The sequence below is a fragment of the Aphanomyces astaci genome, assembly GCF_000520075.1.
Source record: "Aphanomyces astaci strain APO3 unplaced genomic scaffold supercont1.15, whole genome shotgun sequence".
Lineage (NCBI taxonomy): Eukaryota > Oomycota > Saprolegniomycetes > Saprolegniales > Verrucalvaceae > Aphanomyces > Aphanomyces astaci.
The window spans coordinates 744200-763512 of record NW_009798278.1 but is presented as its reverse complement, the minus strand read 5'-3'; the positions used below and the strand labels follow the sequence as shown (position 1 = coordinate 763512).

At 46.3% G+C, this 19313-nt stretch overlaps 6 protein-coding genes across 10 annotated transcripts in view; 3 read left to right on the top strand and 3 right to left on the bottom strand.

Annotated features, from left to right (window-relative positions):
* H257_07423 (hypothetical protein) overlaps positions 1-1487 on the bottom strand; it is a 1784-nt gene extending 297 nt beyond the window's left edge. Inside the window, exons 1-4 of one of the 3 annotated variants that reach the window (XM_009832943.1) lie at positions 1204-1487; positions 1037-1141; positions 766-985; positions 510-723 (exon numbers count right to left, since the gene is read on the bottom strand). In XM_009832943.1, coding sequence (XP_009831245.1) covers positions 538-723; positions 766-985; positions 1037-1141; positions 1204-1475 — 783 coding nt within the window. In that variant the 5' untranslated portion in view covers positions 1476-1487 and the 3' untranslated portion in view covers positions 510-537. Of the gene's footprint in view, positions 1-509; positions 986-1036; positions 1142-1203 lie in introns of those variants that run through there. The other 2 variants (XM_009832944.1, XM_009832945.1) reach the window with 2 other exon arrangements.
* A 204-nt stretch (positions 1488-1691) lies between these two features.
* H257_07422 (Grx4 family monothiol glutaredoxin) lies at positions 1692-2300 on the top strand. The gene is made up of 2 exons (XM_009832942.1): positions 1692-2026; positions 2098-2300. Exons 1-2 carry the CDS (start codon positions 1704-1706, stop codon positions 2219-2221), a joined length of 447 nt encoding a protein of 148 aa, XP_009831244.1. The 5' UTR covers positions 1692-1703; the 3' UTR covers positions 2222-2300.
* On the bottom strand, positions 2229-6100 carry H257_07421 (hypothetical protein). The gene is made up of 11 exons (XM_009832941.1): positions 5930-6100; positions 5780-5866; positions 5632-5720; positions 5226-5568; positions 4812-4912; positions 4488-4712; positions 3926-4241; positions 3091-3299; positions 2918-3029; positions 2601-2733; positions 2229-2550 (listed from the first exon to the last, which is right to left on the bottom strand). The coding sequence occupies exons 1-11, from the start codon at positions 6081-6083 to the stop codon at positions 2298-2300; spliced, it is 2022 nt and encodes a 673-aa protein (XP_009831243.1). The 5' UTR covers positions 6084-6100; the 3' UTR covers positions 2229-2297.
* Positions 6101-6200: 100 nt separating this feature from the next.
* On the top strand, positions 6201-7757 carry H257_07420. 2 transcript variants are annotated; one of them, XM_009832939.1, is made up of 4 exons: positions 6201-6341; positions 6391-6785; positions 6961-7299; positions 7368-7757. In XM_009832939.1, exons 1-4 carry the CDS (start codon positions 6223-6225, stop codon positions 7715-7717), a joined length of 1203 nt encoding a protein of 400 aa, XP_009831241.1. In that variant the 5' UTR covers positions 6201-6222; the 3' UTR covers positions 7718-7757. The 2 variants fall into 2 exon arrangements, with proteins under 2 accessions (XP_009831241.1, XP_009831242.1); XM_009832940.1 differs by lacking the exon at positions 6201-6341 and having other exon boundaries at positions 6348-6785.
* A 931-nt stretch (positions 7758-8688) lies between these two features.
* Positions 8689-18867, bottom strand: H257_07419. Of its 2 annotated transcripts, XM_009832937.1 has the most exons (17): positions 18130-18867; positions 17875-18066; positions 17550-17720; positions 17309-17497; positions 17063-17238; positions 16812-16932; positions 16373-16435; positions 15549-15908; positions 15356-15472; positions 14582-14762; positions 13516-13975; positions 12796-13084; positions 12563-12734; positions 11165-11695; positions 10786-10942; positions 10215-10718; positions 8689-9396 (listed from the first exon to the last, which is right to left on the bottom strand). In XM_009832937.1, exons 1-17 carry the CDS (start codon positions 18838-18840, stop codon positions 8730-8732), a joined length of 5061 nt encoding a protein of 1686 aa, XP_009831239.1. In that variant the 5' UTR covers positions 18841-18867; the 3' UTR covers positions 8689-8729. The 2 variants fall into 2 exon arrangements, with proteins under 2 accessions (XP_009831239.1, XP_009831240.1); XM_009832938.1 differs by lacking the exon at positions 8689-9396 and having other exon boundaries at positions 10025-10718.
* A 118-nt stretch (positions 18868-18985) lies between these two features.
* Positions 18986-19308, top strand: H257_07418 (hypothetical protein; the record flags this gene model as incomplete). Its single annotated transcript, XM_009832936.1, has 2 exons — positions 18986-19129; positions 19207-19308. 2 exons carry the CDS (start codon positions 18986-18988, stop codon positions 19306-19308), a joined length of 246 nt encoding a protein of 81 aa, XP_009831238.1.
* Between the last annotated feature and the right edge of the window lie 5 nt (positions 19309-19313).

Here is a 19313-nt window from a genome sequence, read left to right as displayed (position 1 = left end):
TATAATTTTAGCACAGCGGTAATATTTTAGAATATTTTAAGATCGTTACAACGTTCAAGATGTACTTGAACGATTACATTTCAATGCGTGAGCCACATCCGCTTCAATCGATATATGATTGGTTAAAACAAGGATGTAATCGATTTATGATTGGTCACACCGGAACAAATCATGTGCAACACTGGGACACTTGTCGTTTGGCATATAATGTAAAAAAAGGCAATCTTTTTGTAAAACCTTCGAATCACGCCAAATATTTCCATCGCGAATATTTCACCTTCGTGATTTGTACTTGACTTTTGTATACTTGCCCCATATTCTGTGACGAAAATACTTATTTCCATCCCGAATATTTCACCTTCGTGATTTGTACTTGACTTTTGTATACTTGCCCCATATTCTGTGACGAAAATACTTATTTCCATCCCGAATATTTCACCTTCGTGATTTGTACTTGATTTTTGTATACTTGCCCCGAATTCTGTGACGAAAATACTTGGACGTAATAATAACAAGTACAGTACAATAAAATGAGAATCACGACGAGGGTATTACGGCAGGGATTAAGAACGAGTCGAGATCGTCGGCATCGCCATCATGTGCATGTATTGAGAGGTTGCGCTTGCCTTCGAGGGCGACCTGCTGATCGTTGTAGTAGGCCATGTCGTCCAAGAGAGTCGTGGTGCTTGGATACGACATGTAGCAGTGCATGAACTCGGTCGCCTACGTCCGCTGAGCAAAGGCGATGATCATCTTACACCATACCTCGTTGTACGCGACTTCGTCACCGTCGCAGGCCCGCGGGAAGCTCTTCTGGTTCAACTGGACCTTCATCAGCACGTGGTTGGGCACGTCCTTGAGCACGAGCCATTCCACGCGAAAGTATCCTTCGTACTTTTGCTTTTCCCACAAACCAAAGTTCAAATCAAAGTTCACCGCCGACGTCATCCTAGCAATACCGCAGAAGTGCTTGGACCCACACACACTACATACTTGGAAGGTCAGTCGCGATCGGCCACCAAGGGGATAGTCCTACCTGAAGAAGAGCAAGATCGGCCGAATGCATGCCAGGTCGCTCTTGAATGCCATGTCCAGCGTCATGTTGATTGTGTCAGTGCTGGTCCACACCCCGTACTTGACACTACGTCGTCGACGATGAGGCCAGTCATGGGGATATCTTAGAAAAGAAGGGCGAAGTCGCACCTCTTGTGAACGTTGGCTTCGCTGAAGGACTTGATGACGAAGTACCGACAAGTCCCGAGGCGCAAGTACGGTGTCAATACTGTGTCATCAAACACAGACACGTCGTTCACGATGTCCTTGCTTCGCTCCTTCGCAGCATCTTTGTTGAACCGAGGGCCAAGTGCCACGGGCTTATGTTTGCGCCGCTGTGGTTTCCTCCGCCCATCCATCTCTCGCTCCTTCACCGCTGAAGTGGTGCCGACAGGAGGAGCAATTCCTGGACGACCAACCATATAGAATTTGACCTCGTTCAATTATTTAAAATGGTACTGGTAAACCAAGAGTATAATACTACGTAGTTACGCGCTACTTTTAAAGCGATGTAAATTAATTTTGTTGAACTCATCATTTTAATTCACTAATGACGTCTCTCAATCATATACGAATTTGAATAATTTGTCCCCCGTCCGCTACTTCCATCGACATCATCAGCCCATTCGATTTCGTTCGCTGCAATTGCCATGTTGACCCGATTGCTCGCCCGCTCTGCCGCGCCGCTGCGCACTGCCGCCGCCTCTGGTCGCTTCCTCTCCACTGCATCCCACGACGACTTTAAGCCCAAGTACCATGCGGCGCCTTCGAGCGACAAGGACGACGTGCTCAAGTTGATTGAGAGCCACGTCAACACGTACCCTGTGATGCTGTACATGAAGGGCACGCCGTCGTCCCCTCAATGCGGTTTCTCGCGCCAAGTCGTGCAAATCTTGCACGCGCAAGGCGTGAGCTTTGACAGCGTCAACGTCCTTGACCACGAAGAAATCCGCGACGGGGTCAAGGAGTTCTCGTACGTGACGACACCACGCCCTTGCAGTCCATTCATCTGATGGTCCCGTGCGCCCATTATTTTTTACGTAGGCAATGGCCAACGATCCCGCAACTGTTTGTCAAGGGCGAATTCATCGGGGGATGCGATATCGTCACGGACATGCACAAGTCGGGCGAACTGGAAGAGCTGTTCAAGGGGATCGTCAAGGCGTAAGTAAACTCGAGAGGTCTCTTGTGCATTTCCAACAAGACTCCATAACCACCTAATACAGTAATGACTCGCTCCTTGTTCACGTCTTGCGTCGCCTTGTACGTTGCCACGTCATATACATCCACGCGAGCCCCACGAACACGACCACGCCACTACCAGTGGAACCAAACGCGCGTTTCAACCACCTCCTCCGAGAGCTGACTTGCGTCTTCCACCATTGCCAAAGTCGGGCGGCGTACGGCAGCCCCACTCCTATCGCCACCACCGACATCGTCTGGAGCACCGTCCACGGCAGCATGCCGCCCCGTCGGCCGTCCCCTCCATCAAATAACCTAGCAACATGCATGTCGCTCAAAGTCCGCATGAGATTAGTGCAACGCACCGTGACGTGGCATCATGGCGAGCCTTGAGCATGGCAGCGCAGGACAGCAGGTCGTCCAAGTCGACGTGGCCATCGTGATTGCAGTCCAACGCCGCTAAGTACCGCTTGGCCTTCTTGTCGCTGATCGTGTCACCTGTGTCACACACACCATGAACACTGTAGTATCCTCTTCATGAATTAGGTACTACTAGTACGACTTTTGTTTCATACTGTATTAGGTACTACCTAATACTCCATAAATATATATCACTTGGAGGTAGGTACTAAGAGTACATATATCCTTTCCATCATTCTATCCACGTGTGTTGTTGTTGTACCTAAAATGCGCTGAATAAAGCGTGCAATTTCGTCCTGGCCGAGTTTCAAGTCGCCGTCCACGTCCATGAGGGAAAAGATCAGCTTGATGATGTCCACTTCCTGTGGAGTAAACTAATCGACCATATATATATAAATACATGTATCTATACCATATCAACAGATATAGACGCACCGCAAGCTGCCGCGTTTGACCATCTTCGCTGCTACTACTACCATCACATCCTTTGGCTTTGGTCGTCGTCGTGGTCGTTAGGTGGTCGGCGGCCATGTGTTTAGCAGTCCATTGCGACGAGATCGCGTCCAGCGCCTTTGAAATCGCCATCGGGTGCTTCTCGTTGCTGTTTCGTCGCGCCAGCCGCCTTTGGTGCCGGCGACTGTCGTCTACACATCACACAATATATAAATATATATATGTGTTGCATCACAGTGCGGTAAATCACCCTTGAGATTGTTATGTTTGAACATGGAGAATAATGAAGGAATCGACCATACACAACCAAATGTATTAAGATATTCGAATCGAAATTCGAGTGTCGCTCAATCGAATGTGCAGAATACCCAAATCGGCAGACAATCGATGATCGACCAATCAAAACCCACAACACGAATCAACTGGCCAATCAAATTATACCATTTCAACATTGAATTAGTGAATGAAATTCGTGTGATTTTTACATACAAACATCAAGATTGACTGATTTGGCAAACTAGGACCATATTACATTACAGGAAGAATCAGCAAAACGACGAGTATCGCATCCTGAACATGTATGAATTAGTGTGGTGACTTTAATTCGTGTGATTCCAATCCTTTTCCACAACAATCGACAACCGTTCGTTTTTCATTCCTTTTTTTCATATAAAATTACTAAAACAACCAACCAATCGATCGATTTCGCGAATACAATTAAAATCGTAAAATCGCCACTTTTTGGGTAAAATAGAGAACGAACTCAACATGTTACTATGAATCTATCAGACATGACAAGGGTGAGGATCTTGGTTACCAGAGGCCGCGGAGATGGTGGACGCGGCGTCTTGCTCATCCAAGCTCAGACCCACGTCGTCATTGTCCGCATCATTGTTATCGGTACTTTGCCTTCTGGAAGGGGCCTCGGGGGGATCATCCTCGTCAACCACGTGATTGAGCTGGGCCATGATCTCGAAAAAGTCGTTGGATGGCGGAATGTATGGCAGTGTGGCTTGAAATACCGACCAAATGCCTTGGGATTGGTGGAACGATCTCGGAAATGGGTGGACCACGTGCGTCGTCTGCTCCACATCAAAGCGACGTGCGGTCCGTTGAATCGTCAAGTACGCCGCCTGCCCAACGAATATTTCATGTATATATAAATATTTATAACATATATAAATACGTGTATCCATAAAACGTCCAAGTGTAATTGAAATATAATATATTGATACAAACGCATGATCAATAGCAACATCACACAAGACTTGGAGGTCATGTCAGTCACCACAGCATATATAAATATGCCTATTTTAGCCATTTTTAAACAATACAAAAAGTTATAGCATATTGGGATATAATTATATATTTATAATTACCATGTTGTGATACGTGTCGCAGTAATTGGCAGCAGAAAACACTGTGATGACTGGCGGAAAGTCCTTGACGGGGCGGGAATCCAAGGCCGCGTACGCCGGTGATGCAAAGTGGAAGAGATAGCCCTCGTCTTGGAGCTCATGGGCGCGCACCATGCACATCAAGTGGTTGGTCGTAAGAAAATCGTAGACGGCGGAGCAGCTGTAGTAGTACGAGCAGCCCCGCACCTACATATAGCCACATTTGCTCTGAATATGCATTCAACCAACGGAAACGAGCAGTTGGCATTGGAAAACATTATCACATAAACAGAGACCATGGATTACCGTGTTGGGAACCCACTTGGCGGTGTTGGGCTCGTTGGACTCCACACTGCTAGGCGACTCTACCGGCGAGGCGTCGGCTTGAGCCTCCATGTTTGTCGCTTCTATGCTCGTTCATTACAAACCACAACCTGACTAATTGTCATATACATTGCACTCACAAAAATATAAAACTTACAAAAGATACAAGTATTTTAGCTCGAAAACGACGTGGACGTGGAATGAATATATAAATATAGCGAATTCAATCTATATTTCTATCAAAAATATAACATATGTTAGTAACAAGTAGTAAATTGGAAGGATTTATTTAAAATAAAGAGAGTTACTAATATATATATATATCTATAGATGCAATATATATCCCCGTGATACAGTCAAGATGACCATATCTGGTCAAGCAATCTTTGGATATACCGTCCAGGGGGTTATCCGACTCGTCGGCCTCTGGAATTGGGTCGCTCCACAAGAGATCGCAGAGCGGCCCGCTCGTCGACGGCTCCTGGCGGCGGTCCAGCGCTTCGATGTCCGCCAGCGTGAGTAGAGACGGAGACAGACCCGCGTGGACGCAGAACACGCGATGGTGGCCGTTGGACGACGCCGACACGACCGCGGCCAGCGGCAGCGCTTTGAAGCATTGCGTGAAGTGGTAGTACACGGACAAGCCGTACTTGGCCTTGCATTCTACGCGAAACCCGTAGAACGACGAGATGGATTCGCATTCGTGGTTGCCGCGAAGGAGGTACACGCGCGACGGGTACTACAGTCTCGAACGATTTGGCCATAGAGGGATTGGAGGAATAGACAATGTCGACGATCGTACGTGGGTCTTCATGCAGAGAAGGAAGAGCATGACTTCGCAAGAGAACGCCCCGCGGTCAACATAGTCGCCCAGAAACAACAGCGTATGACCTAGTACGATCCACATAGCCACATTAGAGCCGATGGACGATGCATCAACGAGGGATTACCAGAGTCGGCGAACGAAGGCTGGAAGAAGTCGCACTTGTCGAGTAGCTTCATCAAGTCGAAGAACTGTCCGTGGATGTCGCCAAACACTACACAGCTCCCAACGTTAGATAAAGGGTGAACAGTCTACAATTCATGGCCATGTGACGGACCAACGACCGGCGCGTTCAAGTACAGCAAGTTGGGCTCCTTGTCCATCACGTCATGCGCCGTGTGGATGATCTCAAGAGCCGACTCCATGCTCAGCCTCTCCTGCTTCTCAAACTGCGCACGCATCTTCGCCAACGACGGTGTCAGCGTCGTCATGATGATGGACAGCTTCGTTGTCCTGAAAAGTGTAACCGTATCCGGAACTGTGGGATCCAACACATCCGGTTAAATATCCGGATACTTGACAACTGTTGCCCTTCGACCAAAGCACAACAAATCTTTTGTGAAGAATCACATGACAGTCAACATCTTCGTGGTGGCGCTGATGGTTCTGGCGCTGGCTAGCCAGGACACCCTTGCGTCTGTGCGTGACCTCCGCGGCTATGGAAGTGCCAAGCATGTTGTGCTCATTGGGTACGTCCTCGGTCATCTGCTCCTCATGGATGATTATATGTTGGCGTAGGTTGGATGGGCTTGACGTGCGATGCCTCCATCAAGCCCTTGCAAATGGAAGCGCCCCCCACTTGGAGTACTTGCGGAACCACGGCGTGTACACAGACAAGGCACGGAACAACCGCCCTGCCGTGAGTTTGCCCAACTGGGCGTCGATCTTGTACGGCGCGGGCGTCATGTTCCATGGGGTGACATCCAATGGATGGACGTACTGCACGCACGACGAAGACGACGTCAACTACACGCCGCCATATCTCGACGAGTGTGTGGTGTACCCCGACCTATTCACCGTGGCGAAGCAGCAACAGCCCGACTTTACGACCGCTTTGTTTTACGAATGGGTCAACTTTGATTCGATTCTGCCCAACGAAACTGTCGCCATCGACACAAGACGTTTCATCGACAGTACGACCAAGTCTTGCTGCTATCATCTATGCCCTTTTGGACTCGAATTCTTCGTGCATTTTTAGCTAAATTAGCCGCCAAAACTGGTAGCGCAAAGCCAGCTTCATGGCCTTGGCCTCTACATACAAGATCAAGCTACACTGTTTGCCTGCATGTTAAACTTCTTGGTTCGTAGGCTCGGACTGCGGCGGCACGACCAATGCGTCAATTCTACTCACGGACGAAGCGCTGACCCTTATCACAGCGACCGCCATGCCGCAGCTGCTGGTGCTCCATTACGACGAAGCGGATGCGTGTGCGACAGAGTCGAGCTGCTTTGCCGACATCGGCCAATTCGCGATCGCCGCCGCGGACGCCAACATTGGCCGCTTGCTGGACGCGGTCGCGTCAGCTGGTCTTGCCAACTCGACCGTGTTTGTTGTCGTGTCGGACCACGGGCGCAACGAAGATGGCACGCATCATGGCGGAAAAGCCAAGTCCAACTTTGAAACCCAGTGGGTCGTGTATGGCCAAGGTAACTAACTATTAACGACCCAACGATGTCACAGATAATGTAGTAACCACCAGTACGATTGTGGGTAGACATCATCGAAGGCAGCCGCGAACTCAAAAGCGCCATCTCCATCGAAGACACGGCGCCGACAGTCGCCCACTTCTTAGGATTTGACGCTCCGTTAGAGTGGCACGGTCGTGTGGTTCGCGAAGTGCTGCTCCAAGCCAACGAAAGCCTCTACTCGGCCGCCAAAAGTCCTTGGGGGACGTGCTTGAATGCCGATTGCGGCAACCGCAAACTAGGCCTCCCCGACGTCCAAAAGGTAGTCGAAGTGAACTGGACTATGGGGATTGTCAGCACGTGCGTCGTGGTGGGCGGGCTATGTCTGGCTATGTTTGTGCGCTTTTACTCGTATCGGCGAGGGTATGAAGAAGTGTAAACGCACATTCAATATATATTTGTCTGTACATGGTATAACGTCCAAGAGGGTGAACCACTTTGAAAACTACACGTTCATATACGAACAATTTTGACAAGAACTCAGACTGGGGGGATGGTTGGCATCGACGGGACTACCTACTGTGGATTATAGAGCCGACGAAACAAGTCGACTCGCTTACATATATATAGTTGGAATATTCGCTAGGAATCGCAATTTACAGTTAATAAGTCGAATTTAATATACTGATAATATTAACCAGACCGCGAGTTCATCTTTGTTTGAGATACAACATACTATTAATAGTAGTACACTATACAGCGACATCGTTTTGTCGTTTTACTCTTATATTGTGCATTCAGTCAAAATTGCCTATTTTGGGGGATTGATGAATAATCGCCAACTAATCGAGCAAAGGAGTATGATTGGCTACAATTTGATTGGCTGCAATTTGATTGGCTAAAAAGATTGATTGTAGACCTTTTTTGTTAAAGCTCGAACTTTGCGTATTTTAATTCACTTGAATTTGATGCTGAATACGGTATGGGTAAACGAATGTGTCCAATAGAAAAACTCAAGCTAGCTGAGCTACGTTAATCTTCAAAGCTAATAAAAACCCTTACTCGGAGAACGAATGCCTCCTCTTTTCGAATATATGTATGTACTAGTTATTGTCGTTTTACCCAAAATTTGGTTGACTTTTGTGTTGAATCGCCAAATCTACCGATCGATTATTGTTTGTACTGAATGTTGCATGTAAAACGGGGTCCTGAGGTGATTGGTATCACACTAATTGAAGTCACACACTAATTTAAATTTGTTGATGGTGATTTCCTGCAATCTGATTGGCTCAATCCTTCTGCCACGATGATTCTTCTGTACATTTTATTTGGTTGTGTCGATTTCATTATTCTCCATGTCGCATCTCCAGTTTAGAATATAAATACATAACAATACCATAACGTTAAAATATCCAACTTGATAATCTATATAAAATGTTATATAGAATGAACTACATGACTTGACATGGGCCAGCTCCTTTGGGCGTGGTGTCACTCGTGGGGCCCCTCGACGACGACGACGACGATGGATTCACCGCAGGTCTGGCAAATTGAAAGTTGCGTCGCAGATATCCTTTGAGCGCCTTGAGTTCTTGGATGAGCTGGCGGTAGGATGCTTCAAATGTCGCAGTCGAGTCGGGCAGGGCTTTGTTGTTTTGCACGTGCTCGGCCGCCACTTGCACGCGGAACGCCGCCTTGCTCACTCTCATGGCGGCCACGTACGCCGAGCTGCCCTTCAGCGAGTGCGCGTCCCGTCTCACGACCGCCACATCTTGGTTGTGGTGTGCTTTCTCCAGTTTATGCATGGCCGCGTCGAGCCCGAGATAGTACTTTTCCAGGAGTTTCAAGAACAGGTCTTCGTTGCCGCCGCATTGGGACACACCCGTCGAGTAGTCGACGGGGTCGCCGTCCGGAATTTCAATGTCCAGCACCGACGACGTGTTTACGAGTACGGAAGGCACGGGCGGGAGCGAACCTTGTCGCGTACTAGTATGATGCTGGGAATGGGTGGTGGTGGTGGCTTGTTGCCTTTGCCATTCCGCAGCAGCAGCGTCGTCGTCGTCGTCATCTGCAACAGCCTGTGCCAACGGCCGAAGGAGTTTGGTCACGTCTGGCAAACTACTCAAAGATATAAAATGCAATTTGCAGTGAATTCAATTGTTGTGTCTATTCCAAACAAACGGGGCCCACGAGAATGTATCGACGACACAACCCCAAATGGACCGAACGATCGTAGCATATTTAGCCAATCAGATCGCACCAAATCACCAGTTCAACCAATCAACAACTAATTAGTGTGTGGACTTCTATTAGTGTGAAGGACACCCTTGAAATCCGTCGTCGCCTGTACTAGGAGGATATGATTTGGACCCCCAAAATATGGTTTTCGCCACTGGACATGTTTTGACAGCCAAAATTCAGTATACAAACACTCGATCGATGGGAATTTGGGAAATCAGCAAAAAAGTGTCCAAATTTTGGCTCAATACCGACAATATCGACAATGAACGTCGACAAACGGCACGGAGCAAACCCCGACTGTGCATATATAAACACATATATAATATAAATACATATATAATATAAATACATCTATAATATAAATACATCTATAATATAAATACATCTATAATATAAATACATATATAATATAAATACATATAACATAAATACATATATTGTCAATTGTCGATCCGACATTGAAGTGGGGTGGTACTGTATGAGCAGCAGCACCAATCGAAAACCGACCAATCAAAACCCAGAACATGAACCAGTGGCCAATCAAGTCAATACAACGAATCGATCGATCGATATATTTTTAACGAATCCAAAGTGTCCAAATGTTTGGGTAATATCGGATAACATATATATATATAATATATACATAGGTCGATATTGATTGAAAAATGTACAGTACTACTCCTTACTGTACGTACCTGTTGGAGGTATGGCGTCGTCGAGCGAGGTCCACGCCCTTCATCATTGCCGCCGCGTGTTTAGCTTGCTCAAATGTGTGATATGTCTTGGACATGGGGCTCGTGGTGTGTGGAATCGGCGACCGGCTGGACGACGACCGCATGTTGGATGACGAAGATGATACCCCGAGGCTAAACATGGACTGATTGCACGGCTTGCCGCCTGAATTGGACGTTGTGTCGTCGATGGTGGACGTGTCGTACGTGGCCATGACGCGATGTCGGCCAATCATCATCGGGTCTTCCAGCTCCAAGTCGGAAATGGCTCGCGTCAAGTCCAAATTCTGCGTGTGGTTGGATGCATGCACGAGGTTGACGTTCATCTTGCGCGACGAGTTTGTGAAAAAGTCAGAGGGAGGCTGTAGGTCGGTGGTTTCCACTGAACTGCGGGGGGACGACGTCGCCAGGTCGGGGTATCCGTCCAAGAGAAGCCCCGACTCGGCCAAGTTGAGGTTTGGAATGTACCTACATGTACATATGAGTCCTGTCTCTGGTCCATATCACTTTTCAAGAGTGGTATGTATACATGTACCGCTTGCGCATCCAGTACGAGATCGCCTTGAGCAGCCCCGACTTGGAGATGGGCTTGACGATAAACTCGTCCATACCTGCGTCCACACACTTTTCTCGGTCGCCGCACATGGCGTATGCTGTCAACCCCAAGATGGGCATCCGCGGCAGGCCGTTCTCTATCGATATCTTATTATTGTTGTGTTTCAAACAAATATATATTAATATATGATGGGTATCCCCACTGGCCTGCTTTCCATACAATTACTTTCAGAACAACAAATCAATCGATCGATTGAGTTGGCAAATCCGCACAAAAATAGCCAAATATTGACTAGAATTTAAATAGAAACGACAAGGTAGACATGCCAACTGGTGGTTCATATGTATTTTGTATGTACCCGCTTCAAACTGGCGAATGGCTTGCGTGGCAGCGTACCCGTCCATGACGGGCATCTCGCAGTCCATAAAGATCATATCAAACGACTCGTGGTGGCTCACATACGCATCCACGGCATCCTTGCCGTTAATTTCCCACTGGAGGTAGTGGTCATCGCCCCCGTGGAGAAAGCACTTGACCACTTCCCAGTTGAAGTCGTTGTCTTCTACGACCAGAATCCGCGCTTGCTTTGGCACGACAGACTCGTCGCGCGCGCTGGGCGAAAACCCCCCGATGCTGTTGCTCTGCTTGGGCTCGAGCTGCGGCGCCAGCTTGGGCAGCAGCTCGTCTGGAATCACGCGCACCGCGACCGAGAAGAAGAAGACGGACCCGATGCCGAGCTCCGAGTCGACGTCGATCTGTCCGTCCATGAGCTCCACCAGCTGCTTGCAAATGGCGAGCCCGAGTCCGGACCCCGTCGGGTTGTTCTTGCGCGTGCGCTCCAGCTTCGTAAACAGCGAAAACAGCCGCGATTTTTCTTCGGCGTCCATTCCTGTGGAAATATAAATCATATACATATATTGTGCTTTCGAGTGAATATTTCATTGTGGTGTGGTGTGGTTTCTCATTGGAATTTAAATCGATTTGATTGGCTACTTCAGAGGAGCTCAAAATTATTAACCAATCAAAACCCATTTATCAATGAAATTCAACCAATCAGATCGATTGTGGATCGGTTTCGTCGGCGCGATTCGATTCCACCCCCTCCCCAAATTTGTATCAAATCATACATATACGACAGAGAGAGTTTCCAAGACAACAAATAGATGTGGTCATCAAAACATGTATATATATATTTAATAAAGAGTGTGCATGACTCGGTCTATTATATATATTTCCAAATTTCCAGACTCCGCCAAATCATTGAATCATCGACGCTATTGCCGGGTAATCCAATTTTGAGTGGATTGGATTGACTGTTTCAGAAAGTTACACAGTAGATTCAACCAATTAGAACTACTCGAGCGCGATTCTATATTAATTAAACAAACCTTACGAATTTTTAAAAGTTTAAATTGTTTATGTGTTTATATTCTAAACTGGAGATGCGACATGGAGAATAATGAATCGACACAACCAAATTAAATGTACACAAGAATCATCATAAGTAGGATTTAGCCAATCAGATTGCAGAAACCATCCCCAACAATGTTAAATTAGTGTGTGACTTCAATTAGTGTGATATCAAACACCTGTAGTGTACATACAAAATTCAGTACAAAGAAGGATCGATCGACGATAGATTTGGCGATTCTGCACCAAAGTCAACCAAATTTTGGGTAAAACGACAATATTGAATGCCCAATATAACTGGACGTCGCGGGGACTCTAGTGTTATTTAAAATAAATAAGTACGTACCCACACCCGTGTCGATGACTTGAAACAACAAGCGCTTGTGATGCGATGGTTGGTCAGGATTCGACGGCGCGACACTGCACTTGACTGTGATCGTGCCTTTGAGCGTAAACTTCATGGCATTCGATAGCAAATTCAGGAGAATTTGGCGCAGACGGACCACGTCCCCAATGACCTACATACAAAACGAGAATATATATTCGTTGGCATAGAAGGAGCATGCGACAGAGTTTTACCACTTCGGGCACGTTGGGCGCGAGCACCACCGACAGCTTGAGCCCTCGTTCGTGGGCTTTGAACTTGAAGATCTCGATCGTGTAATCCAGCAGGTCTTCAATATGGAACGGCGCCGACTGGATCTCCAAATGGCCGGCTTCAATTTTTGACAGGTCCAGGATGTCGTTGATCAAGTTGAGCAGCAGCGACCCAGACACGTACGCCATGTGCACGTATCTCTCGGGTACTTTGCCCAGCTTTTGCTCTTTCAAAAGCTCCAGCATCCCCAACACGCCATTCAACGGCGTTCTAATAACACAGTCATGGGTCGTACAATTCTCATAAGGTAGGTCGTACAATTCGCATGGCATCATATAGGTAGTCCAATTCAAATGAATAATATATTCAAAACGATCCCACAAGGAACAACTCAGGGCGTCATTTACGTCTTATTCCGACCGTCCAATATACGAGGTATATATATATATATATATATAGAATGATATATACTAGTATACGGTAGTCATATGAATCCGCTCCCCACGTTAGAGTCCAGTAAATATACATATATATATAGATACATAATATTAATAATACCCAATGCATATATATATATAATATTAATAATACCCAATGCATATATATATATAATATTAATAATACCCAATGCATATATATATATATAATATTAACAATACCCAATGCATATATATATATATATATATAGTTATGGTGAGTACCTCAATTCGTGGCTAAACGACGCTAAAAAGTTGACTTTGGCCGCTTCCATTTGCTTGCGTGCCGTGTAGTCTTGTCCGACGCCAATCACTCCGCGGATGTTGCCGTGGATGTCCTTCTTGGACGACGCGTTCACGAGCAGGAGCAGGAACGTGCCCTTCTTTGTGATCATCGGCAGCTCCATCTCGCCCACGTCGATGCCGATCAGCGCCTGGTTGAGCAGCTGCTTGACCTGGGACCGGCTGTCGGGGATGATAAACGTGTCCAGGCCCATGCCAAACACGGCGTCCTTCTGGTACCCCGTGATGAACTCGATCTTTTGATTCCACTCGTTGATGTTGCCGTTCGTGTCGACGCCAAATATGGGCGCGTTCGCAGAGTCAATCAGGCGAAAGTACTCGTGCTCTTGAGAGATCCGGTCCGTGATGTCTTGGCCGATGCCCACCACCCCCACAATGTTGCCTACATATACAACCAACCACAAGATGTCAACAAACAACTGGCTTTGGAGAAGAAAAGGAAGGGTCTCAGGTGCCATAACACATTGGAAATATTGCAACGCGACAGACCGTACAATCAATCTATGCATTGTCGTCCAGTTATTCAAGCATAACGTTACTCGTGTATATAATACACACGTCTACACTTTGAAAAGTTCAGAAGTTGTTGTATTTTTTAATTTAGCATATATATATTAATATAAAATATATTATTTTTTATAAAAACATACACATACACTTATTTAAAAACATATATGTTGAAGCACCCCAAACAATCAAACAGATGAGCATTGTTATGTATATAATAATACATACGTCTACACTTTGAAAAGTTCAGAAGTTGTTGTATTTTTGAATTCAACATATATATATATATATTAATATATTATATTTTATAAAAGCATATGTAAAAACATATGTTGACGCACCCCAAACAAACGAACAGATGAGCATTGTTATGTACTACGTAGTATATAATAATACATACGTCTACACTGTGAAAAGTTCAGAAGTTGTTGTATTTTTTAATTCAACATATATATATATATATTAATATGAAGAAACGCACCATGTAAATCGTTGCGCGGGGTCGCGTTGAGCAAGATTTCAATGCGCGTGCCTGGTCGCGTGATGAGCGGGAACTCAAAGTTGGCCGTCTGGATGCCATTCAAAGCCTTGGACAAAACATCGGCGACCCCCGGGCGGTACTCTGGCGAGATGAACGTCTCGACCAAGTTCTCCCCCATCACCTATTATTGTCCATTTGTCGGTTTCGTAATTGGAGTCGCCAGTAGAATAATCGAATAGACTTGGCAAATCGATTTGATCAAAATCCATTCTAATAACCCTTGATTATACAAGATTTTTCTGAATGGTTGAGCCAATCCAAACCATATTTCTAAAACAACCTGTCGAATAAAAAAATTGGGAAATCATACTGTGACAAAATCGGAAAGCATATTGAAAACAATACACCATGTTTGTATATACTATAGTAAACACAAGATATATGTATTGTGCTTTCCAGTGACATTTCATTGTGTTGTGGCGTGGTTTCTCGTTGGAATTAAAATCGATTTGATTGGCTACTTCAGATGCGCTCAACATTATTAGCCAATCAAAACCCATTTCTCAATGAAATTTAACCAATCAGATCGATTGTGGATCGGTTTCGTCGGCGCGATTCGATTGCACCCTCTCCCATATCAAATCGACAATATATTGCCAAGTTGATTTAAAATACAAATTTGGTGTGTGACAAGGACAATCAACCACATTCCAAACTGTGTAAATCCACCATAAGTGTAAATCCACCACAAGTTACATTGGGCCCTTAAAGTACCTCAGAGATCGAGTAGTGCGTGATCTGCGCCGCCTTTTTGTTCCAAATGTTTACACACATGTTCGAGTCCACGCCAAATATGGGCGCGTTCGCCGTGTCAATCAAGCGCGAGTATTCCTATCGTAAATACACGTTAACACAAACGTAGAACAACTAACTAACGACTGACCAACTAACTACTGTATGTACATACCTGTTCTTGCGCAATTCGGTCGGTGATGTCTTGACCAATCCCCACGACGCCAATCACATCTCCAAGTTCATTGTACCGCGGCGTCGCATTGAGCAGGATTTCCACGCGCCGCTCGCTTTTCGTGATGAGCGGGAACTCAAAGTTCGCCGTCTCAGTGCCCGTCAACGCCTTGGCAAACACCTCCGACACTGCTAGCCGGTACTCTTCGCTGATAAATGTCTCGACCAAATTCTGACCAATCGCGTCTTCGTTCGAGAACTGCGTGATCTCGGCCGCCTTTTTATTCCAAATGTTTACCCGCAAGTCGGCGTCGACGCCAAAGATAGGCGCGTTCGCCTTGTCAATCAGCCGAGAATACTCCTACACGAAAAACAACTTTCATCAGAATGCAACCAAGTAGAACCACCAAGCCATGTTTATTATGTCATAAAGTAAATATTTTTTTAAAAATAAATAATCAAGAAATATATTATCAAAAAAACTATTTCGTTCATTATAGCAACGTCAACTATAGTGTAGACTATAACTGTACTATATTGTCAAATCGATATTCGAAACTGGAGCCCGTAGCAGAATATTATCGAATGTCTCAAGAGAATGGATAATTCAACAACCGCCTAGCCAATCAAATCACTCTCTGGTGAATTTCTGCCAATCCAAACGTTTGACTCGACCCAGTCCCTTGGCAAAACCATATACATACATATGGATCTTTGTATAGTATATAGTTTGTACAAGCTTAAATGGGATCAAATGGATTCGAGTGCTTTGTATTTGGCGACATGATTCACAAGTCCAAATGTGGGTGAAATGCACAATAATACCTGTTCTTGGGCGATTCGGTCCGTGATGTCTTGCCCGATCCCGACCATCCCCATGACTTTGCCCTACAATATGAAGATTCAACAACGAATGATAATGTATAGTATTATTGGCTTTGAAAGACAGTGTCATATACACTGTAATAGCTTGAGATCGATGGTAAAGTTCGTATGTATATTATATACAATACCATAATATTATATACAGTATATATATATATACAATACCACAATATAATATACAGTTTATATATATATATATACAATACCATAATATAATATACAGTATATATATATATATAATACTATAATATTATATACATACGATATATATATATACAATACCATAATATAATATACATACGATATATATATATTATATATATAAATATACTGTACTACGTCGTATGCAAAAGTGTAAAGAACGAGGTTCGGGACGTACGAGTTCGTTGAAGCGAGGCGTTGCATTGAGCAGGATTTCCACGCGCCGACCAGTCTTGGTGATGAGTGGGAACTCAAAGTTCGCCGTCTCTGTGCCTTGCAATGCCCTTGACAGCACGTATCTACAGCCAAGAATTGTCATCATGCAAGTGCAAAGTGAGAACTTCAAGTGCAAACTGAGCTTTCAAGTATAAGTGCAAAGTGAACGTCCAGTCAGTGCAAAGTGAGAACTTCAAGTGCAAACACTCTTACCCCACAGCTTTGCGGTAGTCTTCCGTGATGAACTTTTCCACGAGGTTCTTGCCCATCACGTCTTGCTGCGTGTACTGCGTGATTTCCGCCGCCTTTTTGTTCCAAATGTTCACCAGCCCATTCTGGTCCACCCCAAAGATGGGCGCGTTCGCCGTATCAATCAAGCGCGTGTATTCCTACCAATACAATCAAATATATATATATATATATATATATAGTCCTCTCAAGCCACGCCTTTACACGTACCTGCTCTTGTGCAATTCGATCTGTAATGTCTTGGCCAATGCCCACAACCCCAATGATATGTCCCATCTGGTCGAATCGAGCCGTGGCGTTCAGGGAGATGTTGACCTTCCGGCCAGTTTTAGTCACCAGCGGCACTTCAAAGTCGGCCGTCTCGTCGCCCCGTAGCGCCAAGCTGAGCACGTGTCGCACCTATTGCTTGATCGTTAGAGCAACTACTAGAGCAACTACTAGAAATACCCACCCCCTGACGGAACTCTTCGCTGATAAACTTCTCGACAAGGTTCTCGCCCACGACTTCGTCCATCGTGTACTGGGTGATTTCCGCCACTTTGCGATTCCAAATGTTCACACAACAGTTCGAGTCGACGCCAAAGATGGGCGCGTTCGCCTTGTCAATCAACCGAGAATATTCCTACAAGTAGACGACATGCTTGACTTGTTAGTAATACTAACAAGTAAGGACATTTTACATCCTTTCAACATGGACTACTACTCGCCATCTTTATACTATGTTCTCTGGCTTACTAAATCTCAACTAGTACTACTAAAAATCAACTAGGACGTACCTGCTCTTGAGCTACCCGATCGGTGATGTCCTGGCCGATGCCCACGACCCCCACGATGTTGCCCACTTCGTCGTAGCGGGATGTTGCATTGAGCAGAATCTCCAGCTGCCGTGCGCCATGTTTGGTATCGAGGGGGAACTCAAAGTTCGCCGTCTCCACGCCGTGAAGTGCTTGATTCAACACTTCACCGACCTAGTAACACATAAGATAAGAAAGACCCAGTTGGCAACACAAAGGGCCATTGGGTTTTAGTACCGGGCCGCGGTAAGCCGGGGCGATGAACGTGTCGACCAAGTGCAGCCCCATGACTTCGGACGCCGGGAACTGCGTGATCTCGGCCGTCTTCTTGTTCCAAATGTTCACGCGGCCGAGGTGGTCGACCCCAAAGATCGGCGCGTTCGCCCGCTCCAAAATGCGCGCGTATACGTGCTCGCTGCTGCTTGTGGCCTTGACCTCTGGCGCGGACGACGTCACGTCGGTGCCGACGAGGATGCACCCGATGACGTTCCGGCTGGAATCCATGCGAGGGGAAGCGCTGAACAAGACGTCCATCGTGGTGGACGGAGACCCGTACGTTTGCAACGAGCACTGGAACACCGCGGGTTCGGCCGTCCCCAGCACGCCCTGGAGGTGTTTGTTCACCGTCGCACGTGAATCGACTCTTGTAGTGGAAGCAGCTGAGTGTGAAGCGTCGACGACGGTCTTTCTACTAGAAGACACGACAAATGTGTGGACGAAGGCTTTGCCGATTCCAGTGGATGCATCGCAGTCGAGCACCAATTGCGTGTGGCGATTCATGTACGTGAGGATGCCATTCAAGTCCACTTGCATGACAATCGTCGCCATCGATTCCAAGATGGCTTCATGGTCACCCGGTTGTGGTTCAGGCTCCATTGGAGTGCTTCTTGCATCCGCTTCCAGGGATGCTTGAGACGCCACCTTGCGACGCCCCGAGTTCCGTGGCATGGTGGTCAGGTGTCAGTACGAAATCTCAATAAAGCGGTTTTTATGTAAAACGTCATTTCGTAACACGTACGGTAAGCAGTGAACATAAATAGTGTGATTATCCGGATTGCCTTCCCATCTCACCAACAGTCGAAACACCGTCATCATGGCACTCCTCGACAAGCGCTTCTACCGACCGCTGCACATCTTCAGCGTGGGCCTCTGCTCGGTGCTCACTGTGAAGCTCGTCCTCTTCACGGAGTACAAGAGCCCCATGGGTCTGCCGGATCAAGAGCATGTGTTCACTGGGGTACGTCCACCACTACACACCACCACAATCTCGTTCCTGCATCCATCCAATCTCATGGTGGTGTGTTTGTGACGTAGATTCAAAAGTACACGCAGGAACAATTGGACAAGTTCTTCAAAGTCGACGAAGTTGCACAGCAGCGAAAACAACAAGCCGCCAAGAACGACGCCGACAAATAAGCCAC

Coding starts and splice junctions, on each gene's coding strand:
- H257_07422 (XM_009832942.1), top strand. CDS start 1,704: ATGTTGACCCGATTGCTCGCCCGCTCTGCCGCGCCGCTGCGCACTGCC. Junction 2,027..2,097: donor GACGGGGTCAAGGAGTTCTC/GTACGTGACGAC, acceptor TTTTTTACGTAG/GCAATGGCCAACGATCCCGC.
- H257_07419 (XM_009832937.1), bottom strand. CDS start 18,840: ATGCCACGGAACTCGGGGCGTCGCAAGGTGGCGTCTCAAGCATCCCTG. Junction 11,696..12,562: donor AGTCATCGACACGGGTGTGG/GTACGTACTTAT, acceptor ATATTTCCACAG/GAATGGACGCCGAAGAAAAA. Junction 10,943..11,164: donor CATTCGCCAGTTTGAAGCGG/GTACATACAAAA, acceptor AGATATCGATAG/AGAACGGCCTGCCGCGGATG.
- H257_07420 (XM_009832939.1), top strand. CDS start 6,223: ATGACAGTCAACATCTTCGTGGTGGCGCTGATGGTTCTGGCGCTGGCT. Junction 6,342..6,390: donor AAGCATGTTGTGCTCATTGG/GTACGTCCTCGG, acceptor ATGTTGGCGTAG/GTTGGATGGGCTTGACGTGC. Junction 7,300..7,367: donor GTGGGTCGTGTATGGCCAAG/GTAACTAACTAT, acceptor GATTGTGGGTAG/ACATCATCGAAGGCAGCCGC.
- H257_07421 (XM_009832941.1), bottom strand. CDS start 6,083: ATGACGACGCTGACACCGTCGTTGGCGAAGATGCGTGCGCAGTTTGAG. Junction 5,721..5,779: donor GCCTTCGTTCGCCGACTCTG/GTAATCCCTCGT, acceptor GGATCGTACTAG/GTCATACGCTGTTGTTTCTG. Junction 4,242..4,487: donor GCGACACGTATCACAACATG/GTAATTATAAAT, acceptor TTCGTTGGGCAG/GCGGCGTACTTGACGATTCA.